Below are 8,998 nucleotides of genomic sequence, written 5' to 3'. Positions count from 1 at the left end.
TCAGGAGAAACTCAGGTCCTGTTTCACTGAAGGTTGATTTATACTTTAAAACGTGTAGGTAGTTAACCTTTCCAAATGTTGGGGGCAGGAAGGAAGGTGTGAAGAGATGGTTTGTTCTTATCTTAACCATTATAAGCGTGACTTTTTTTTAATATTATTCTTAATATCCACACAAACTCCTCGAAATTTTCAGCTTTATCAATAATCCTTGGCATAGAAGGATGATCAGAATATTTTTAGAAAATGAAAAATATATACATAATGTGCTCTGCTGATCTAATTGTACTTTTGTTATGGATTTCACTGTGTCTTTTTTCTCTTCTGTATCTCAGGTGAATTAGTCCAAAGACTTTCAACCAGTGATTTGTTCAACTATTGTGCTTTTTTTGACTTCTCCCTCTCTTCCCTGTAACCATATCTGCAATTTTCTTTTTTACTTTTCATAATAGGGGTTATTTTTATCACTCCAACTTCTCTGTTGGAAATTGAAACAGTTTTACACGAGTAGCTCATAGACAAATAAAACAAACAAACAAAAAAAGCACAATAAAGCCTTTTGCTTTCCCCCTTGTTTTCACTTCCCTTTTTGTAACTCAGTGTTAGCAAAAACACTTCAGTCTCTTCAGGGAAGACCAAATATTAATGCAGCTGGTCTGAATGAGCAGCAAGAGCCCCCAGTCAAGTCTCTGCACCTCTCAGGACTCTTTTCTGCTTCATTCAGGGACCAGGCTCCGGTGAAGACCTTAACATTCACTCTGAAGTGATAAGCTCTAAGCCGACAGGCTCACAAAAGTTCACACCCTTTTCAGGGCTTAGCAGTGGCATTTTCAAGGCAAAAGAACTGAAGAGACTGATGTGGTTAGAGCTGCTGTCCACCTCCACATGGCCCCAACGGCCAGATGCACTGCTTATGCAAAGCGCTCTGCTCAGCACTTGCAGCATCCACAGAGAAGGTGCCTGGTTGGGTAACTCGGTTGCAAAGACCCCTAAATAGTCAGCAGAGATCGGCAGTGCCTCTGGAGACTGATGGAGGGTGCAGCTCACACTACGGCCGTAGTACAACCTGTACTACCCCTACCTCCACCTGCCTCTGGCTGCTCCATTCCTGGCCATGTGCTACTTACTACTAATTCCCTTGTGCCAGCCCTGGTGCTGCTTTGACCCTAGTGAGCCACTTCAGAAAGGTCAACTGGTGGACAACTGACCCAGATAGAAAAAGGGGACAAATTTTCTGCTAGAATACCACTCTGTGCACGTTCACTGCAGGTTCGGATGACCTATTGGTGAGGGACAAGGCAGAGAGAAAAAAACGTGACAGCCAGGCTGTTATTCTGGCGTGGCTGTGATGTGAAACCACATCCTCACAGCATCCCAGGTTCATGATTTCATCTCCCCTGAGCTGTGTAGGGCACCTCTGTAAGATAGTTCAATGCTCCCTGACACTGGGTAGGAGAGGACAGATGACTATCGCACCGGCTCTACTGCGCAACAAAGCAGTGCTTCGGCCCCTGTTCACAAGATGGAAGATCCGATTTCTAGACCAGGCACCAGTTTGGTATTTGAAATCTGCCACTTTCTAGGAAAGCCTGAGGAAGAGCACCTTTCCATTCCTCCTGGTAAATCCGGGCCAGGATTATGGCCGGATAACGTGGCCAGATAATGCCACGAGGAATGTGAGGTGCACTGGATCAAAGTGAAGGTGAGGAAAGGGCAGTCAATCTCTATCTGGTTTGACAGCCCTGCTTGGTGGGTCTGCAGCAAGACACTTCTGCTGCTTTCTCACCACACTCGAAGAAAATGGGATTTCACGTCCATCATGCCTCTTCCATCCACAACCCTTATTACTTGGGCATCTCCAGGTGCCCTGCCCTTTTCCAGGGTTTTCTCTCCATAAGGTCTCCATACATTAGAGCATGTAGGCTCTCCAGTTTATGAGTAAGAAATGTAATTATCTATTCGTCTAACAGTGTGAACATAACAGAATGACATTAGAAATGCTAGGCTTACCTACCCCAATATTGTGGCTATAACCTAGGCCAACAGCAGATGTCCAGGGAAGAGTGTAAATACAGAGCAGGCACACAGCAGATCTTCCTTAGTGGACTACCCCATCTTCTAGTGATTTGTGCTCAGGCGCTTCCTGAGCCAGAGGTGATGTCTCTGTCCTGGAAGATGAGATGTTTTGCATCTGAAGGTGAGAAACATGCGCGTACTGACTGCGGTTTGTCGTGCGCAGTGAGTCTCACGGAGCAAGGAGCCTCAGAGTGCTGCTAAATATAACTTGAGCTGTTGATGCAAAACACACCCAGGACCTGATGTAGTACCTAGTAATTGTTGATGAGCCCTAGCAGAACAGGGTAGGTCACAGAAAGGTGAGAACAGCTACTTTGGACAGGCTTTGCTCAACTGAAAGCTACAGGACAGCTAAGAAACCTAATGCATTGAAACAGCTTGTTTCTCACAAATGCGTTCTTGGATATCGCTCATCCTTGGCATCACAGCTACGTTTGACCCTTTATAAATGCTTGAAAATTGCTGGATGTGATAAATCTCTTAAGTTCTGCTCTTCCAACCAAAGTTTCTATCACTAAAATTGCTCATCACGAATAGTAGCAGAAAATGAACCCTGAAACAGTGTATGTTTTTTTCAGCTGTGTAATCATTATTATTTTTTATTTGAATGAGTACCTGAGATGCAGGTTAGCCTGCTCCAGTCCTGCACCAGTGTGGGACAACAACAAAGTGCTCACAGGTAACCAGCTGCCTCTTTAGATAAAGCAGTGCAGTTATGAATGCTACATTCGAGAGATGTGGGGATACATCTATCACAGCCCTGCAACCACAGAAGAAGACAGAACTGGGAATCTTCTGAGCTGAGCCAAATATCAAAACAGCAAACTCTAAAGACCTGACAACAGGATGAATATGTGCGTTCAATTGCAGAGGGGCAATGTCACAGGGAGAAATTTCATAAATTGTCTGCTGAGTGCTGCTTTCTGATCTTCAGTTTAATGAGGAAACCCCTCCGCAGGCCTGAAGAGCTGAGCAGAGACAAGTGAAGCTCAGATCTGGGGCTGGATGCAGTGGCCAGGGCCAGGAGACTCTCCCTTGGACAGGGCAGAGAGACAGGAGAAGGTGAGGGAGGGGAGCAAATGGATGTCCTCCTCTCCTCCTTCCTGATAAGGGGCTGAGACATAGAGCATTACTGCTGGGAAGGATCCAGGCTCCTGAGCTGACAGGCCAGACCTTCAGAAGAAGCATTCAGCACATGCTTTTTCTCTACAAGTGTAAATTCATGTCTATGGCTGCACTTTGCCAGTTGAGGCTTTGCGCTTGGCAGCTGACAGTCATTTAAGGGTGAAGGCCTCTTCAGCTCAGTCTCAACCCTGTGGCTTAGGCCATACGCCAGAAGCCAAGAAAAAAAAGCACGCCCCATGCAGGCAGCTTAAAAAGTCACAGGTATCTCCTTCCTGAGGCTCACTCATGGGTGCTAAGCACGGGAAGGAGACTTGGAGCAGAGCGGGAAGGGAGGAGGCAAAGGAAGGAGGCAAGAAAAAGAAACATTGGGAACCACGTGTCTACAGAATAACTCTTTTACCACTTCCTTCCTGCCCTGCACCATCGCCGGCTGCTTGCTGGCATGACAGGTACCTCCGGGGGAAGCATGCCTGCGCACAACGAGCAGCCAACAGCAGGTGTAGGCCGTGCAGAAAGGAGAATATTCAGACAAATACCCTCAACCACTCTTGAAGGTATTTTTGCTAAGGCGCGAGGCGCAGACAGCCGCTGAGTAACTGAGATGGCGTGCGGCTGTGCCGCGTCCCCGCCTCGGCTGCTGCCATCTCCCTCGCATAGGAGTTGTGTTCACCTGCTGTGCTTCACCGTAGAAGGGGAGGTCTCCAAGACCGCTCTGTGGTGTGCAGCTGTACAGCGGCTCTCGCATCGGTCAGAGGTGTCTGAGTCGAGGACAAGCTCTCGTATGCCCCGTCCCAGGTGAGGTCTGGGCAGAGAACCGCTGCTGACCCGGATACCAAGCACCGTTTTTATCCCCTCCACGCAGCGGTTCACAGGTGGCCCAAAGAAGGCCTCGCCTCGTTCACCAAGGGTGGCAGATGCCCAGAGGCAGCAAAAAACTCAAGTCACCACCAGCCCTTATCGCAACCATCATTTTTCTAAGTTAATACCAGCTATCAGGTATTAGGAAAGAAGGGAAGTAATTTTACACCCTCTCACACAGAAACCTTGTGGCAGCCCTGCTGAGTACCTCGCCGTCTTCCCCCCCCACAGCAGTGAGGATCCTCTTCTCCAGTTGTTCTTAAGATTTGACATCTGAAACTAAAGGAAACTTCAGATCCCCCTTGAGAGGGCCTGAACATACCCACCGGACTCCAGACGGTCCGATTCTCAGACATGGAGGGATGCGGCCCTCTGGCAAGGGATGCTGACCCTCGTCAACGTGTCAGCAGGCGAGCAGAGCACAGTTTGCTGCAGGGGGAAGTGGAAGGTAGTCGCAGAGCGCGGTCGCACCCTCCGGCGTACTTCTTACACGCACACAGCACTTTCTCAGTTCCTCTGTCTGCGGAGGCCCCTTCCAAACATCCTCGCCCCGGGGAACAGCCTACACTGCCGCTGGGGATGGGGATGGCAGGTCCTGCTGCCTCTGCCCCGTCTGCTCGCTTGCCAGGACATCTGCACTCAGAAGCTGCTGTCATTGAGCCGGCTCGGACTGCGTTGGGGTACTTGCTGGAAAAGAACACCTCTTGGCATGGGCCGGGAAAACCTCTCTTGGTGTTTATGGCTGTGGCTAGCACCGCACTGCTGTGAGGGTCTCGCAGGCTAAGGCAACTCATGTCCATTTTCTCATACCATTCTCTTCATCTGGTAATTAACTAAGACCTGACAGCCCTTCAAGCTTTAGGGATCTTGCATTGGCAGGTGCTCTGTTAGGCATTCAGGGGGAGCTGCTTACGCCACGCCAGGGACTGCTCTTGCCCACATGGAGGGGAAGGAAGGTCTCCACCAGCTTGTCCACCCTTCCAGAGACGCAGGAGACAATCCCACTGCGCTGGGAGCAGAATGCTTCCCCTTGGTCTTCTTGACATGGGCCCAAACAAGCAACAAATAAATGTTCCGAGGCTGCTAAAAGCTCACTTCTCCCCTGCATGAACTCAGGGTTAAAGAAGTTGCTCATACACAGTGCGGACCAAGAAAGCTCATGTCTTTCCTCTGTCTGAAGGGACTCAATCTCTGTCAACACATCTACTCCTTCTGGAGTTAGCTGACTGTTCCCTGGAGCAGGTGTCCACCCCGTAAGAGAATGCCCAAAAGATTAGACTGGACAAGACCTTTTTTTATCAAGGATGTTATGCAGTGGACAACTTCAACTCATAAATACAGCAAAGTACACAACACCATTACAGCACACCCACCTCCATATTCCTCCCTCCACCTGGAGAAGACTTCGGCATGGAAATCATCACGTGGCTTTGCAAGAAATGTTTCTCCTAGCACTACTTAACACTAACCAAATGCTAGGTCTGCTCTTGTGTATGGTTATCTTGGAAAGGTGGAGGTTTTTTGTAACCACACCTGTTCAAAGAGCATTAATTTTCTTCACCTCCATTTCTTAAACATGTGTATATTCTTCTCTTTGGTGTTTACTTCCTTTAACTGCCCTTGTTTCCTGTTGTTTCCCAGAGGCATCAAAGAGATGTGGTAGACAGTTTCACTGGCTTACTATGGTGTGTGTTATATAGCACTACGAGTTTATGTTCTTCAGCTGCAGTTATTCATTAAGAGGAGGGAGGAGACAAGTATGAATTAGCTAGATCTGAACCACTATGTTGTAATGCATTGTGGAGGTACACACCAGTGTTCTGGTTCCTGTACGCTGGGTAGTCTCTGACACAACTACCACCACCCACTTCAGACAGTTCCCCCATCCGATTGACCATAAATGATAGCTTCTTTTGGAAGTCTGCCTCTGAAATCTCTACAGTTTGCATTTTTTACTCAGTTACTCAGTTTGAAAAAAATGAATTGAAGACTAATGCGCTTAATTTCCTCTAGGAATTTACTTTAGTAATTGGTCAGCAGCTCTGTCTTATTTATGAGGCAGCCTGGTTTAGGGACAGTCAGCAATACCCTGTTTTAGTGAATAGGCATGCTGTAGTCAAGAAATTCCTTTTGAAGAAAGGCACTTTTTGCTGGAAGTAAATCAGACCTGACTCCCAGGAGGCACTACAGGAGACCAGCAGGTCTTGGAAAACTTGCCTGTCTTAGATGTTTCCCCAAGACAAGCATCCCACTTGTTCCCCTGACATGTCCTGTTGGCACCTATGGGACCATAACCTTTACTGACACATTTTTAAGTGATGCAAATGCTAACTTTCCACCTTGTCTTCTGATTCTCAGGAAACATCAGCTGGAAAAAGAATAATGGAAAACTGTAGAGACACAAATAATAGCTCTGCTTGCGCAGAAATCCCCTATAAAGACAGCAAGACACTTCTGGTTGCTGTTTACAGCATCGTTTTTGCCATAGGCCTTCCAGCAAATTGCGTAACTTCCCTGCTTACGTTTGTACAAATCCAAAGGAATAAAGTAATTGCCATCTACATTTTCAGTTTGTCATTGTGTGAGCTGATGTATTTAAGTACCTTGCCTCTCTGGATTATCTACGTGCAAGATGAGCACCACTGGAAAATGGGTGCAAAGGCTTGCAGAATAACAGGATTCATCTTTTTCTGCAACATATACATCAGCATTCTGCTTTTGTGCTGCATTTCCGTGGATCGTTATGTGGCACTGGTGTATGCTCTGGAATCAAGGGGCAGAAGAAGACAGAAAAAGGCCATCATAATAGTGTGTTTTCTCTTTGCTATGGTTGCAATAACCCACAGTCCCGTATTTTTCATGGAAAATGATTCAGAACATAAGAAGACCTGCTTTGAGACTTTGCCCCTTAACATAAAATTGGCTTCTTTCAGCTTTGCCAGATTCTTATTTGGATTTGCCATACCTTTCACAATCCTCATTTTCACAAACTACAAAATTTTCCAAAGTATAAAAACAAGCAGCAGCTTGACTTGTCGCCAAAAAGCCAAAGTGAAGTATCTGGCTATCGCCATTATTGTCATTTTCCTGATCTGCTTTGCTCCCTACCATGTGGTACTCGTAATAAGATCCATATACTTTATGTTTCATCAGAATTGCTCATGTCCATTTGAAAAAGATATATATTCAATTTTTACAGTGTTTCTGTGTTTGGCCACTGCAAACAGCGTTGCCGATCCAATCATCTACGTGCTGGTTAGTGAAAATGTCAGAAAAGATTTTTATAGTAGCCTGAGAAGATGGAGATTGAAGTCATTCAGGCTGAATTCATCCATTAATCACAAGACGGACAGCATAAAACTGAAAATGTCAAAAGAATCACAGGAAGGAGGGGTAGGAGAAGAAAACAAAGAAATACCAGATTCATCTGACATTCAGAAGACCTGTAATAGTGGCAAAGACCAAGAAGGTGGCAGCTAGCAGTTAGCTGCTGACACAAATAAGAAGTTCCCAACACCAGCTGCGGGCTGCAGACGGCAGCACACAAGTATTTACGTGCTGACGTCCATAGGAAGCTTTGCCACAGTGCATGGGCCAGCAACTCCTTGAGGATGCTACAGAAGCGATACTCCTTATTTCTGTTTGTCTCCTACGATAAAGTTTGCCCGCCAGTATCATTGGTGAAAATATTGCTTTGCTAAGGACGTGTGGAATAAACTAAGTAATTTACTTTGACTCAAATTGAAATACTAAAAGCGTATTTTTTGGACTGACTCTTTTCCTCACATGAATTCAGAACCAGTTTTATCTTCTCAGATAGGCAAAAAAAATCCCTGCTGAGAAGAACAATGTAGGTCCTATTCTTATGGTTGAAATTTTTAGTTCTTGAGGAGGTACATGTTCAGATTCTCATACACATACTCTGTTGTTAACGTTTGTGGTTAACCAGTGGAAAATATTAAAAATGAGGAAGTCTTTCAACAAGAGCCTTGAAAATGTTCCTAATACTTCAGTATGCAGCTTTATCTACCTTGCACAGTCTGGGGGGAATTAAAGAGCAAAACAGTGGCCTGATAACACAGACCAACAGTACTTCTACTGTATTAGTCAAGATCCTGCACTGTCCTGAAATACTTAAAATGTACAATTCTAATGCTTGATATTTTACAATTAGTAGATTTTACTTATTTTGCAGTTAAATCTGGAATGCACTGAGGTATATAGAAAACTTACACATTTCCGAGTGGTGTCATGGACTGTTTTTATGCCATCTCCGGGAGTTTGTTGCACTTGTGTTTCATTTCTGACTAAGCTAACACTTCCCTTTTGGTATTGATCCAACTTTTAGTGTGGATGAGTCTACACAAGTGTGAAGTGCCTTACTGACAAGGAAGGGATGGCAGCATGGAGAACACAGTTCCTTCTCCCCATAGATGGGAACTCCCTCGGACATGCTGGAGGTGCATACATGGGGCTATGCTGGAGCAGATTTCATTGTTGCTGCTGCACTTTCGGTATGAATAAATTATTGATGGTAGTTTCCTGTGCCTTCAAACCAGAAATTAAAAGATAAGAATGATACAAATCTGGCAAGATTTATCTAATTCTTCATATTTTGACGTGATCAAAGTAAAACAGAAAAAGAACATGAATCAGTTGGATGGTTTTTTGAGTAATTGTTTGTAAAGTGTTTCACAGCGTCATTCTGCTTCATCTGTAATGTTGTATTTCTGTAATATTTTAAATCGCCATTAATGTTGACATTTCTGAATTGAACTAACATTAGCCAATGTTACTGTAAATACAATACTTTTTAATGTTTTTAAATTGTCATATTATGTATATGTATATTATGCTTTATTCTTATACACTTTTGCAAAGCAGCATTGTGCCAAAACAGCATTTCCTCAAGTTATTGTATTTATGACATATTTAATTTTTG

General features: G+C 45.0%; 1 protein-coding gene across 1 annotated transcript; it reads left to right on the top strand.

Moving 5' to 3' along the window:
- Positions 1-6,438: 6,438 nt before the first annotated feature.
- GPR132 (G protein-coupled receptor 132) lies at positions 6,439-7,536 on the top strand. The gene has a single exon (XM_009578598.1). It carries the CDS (start codon positions 6,439-6,441, stop codon positions 7,534-7,536), a length of 1,098 nt encoding a protein of 365 aa, XP_009576893.1.
- Positions 7,537-8,998: the final 1,462 nt, after the last annotated feature.

The sequence above is a fragment of the Fulmarus glacialis genome, unplaced genomic scaffold (assembly GCF_000690835.1).
Source record: "Fulmarus glacialis isolate BGI_N327 unplaced genomic scaffold, ASM69083v1 scaffold32965, whole genome shotgun sequence".
Classification (NCBI taxonomy): Eukaryota; Metazoa; Chordata; class Aves; order Procellariiformes; family Procellariidae; genus Fulmarus; species Fulmarus glacialis.
The sequence above is the reverse complement of the archived record's forward strand: the minus strand, read 5'-3'. Positions and strand labels throughout refer to the sequence as shown.

Coding starts and splice junctions, on each gene's coding strand:
- GPR132 (XM_009578598.1), top strand. CDS start 6,439: ATGGAAAACTGTAGAGACACAAATAATAGCTCTGCTTGCGCAGAAATC.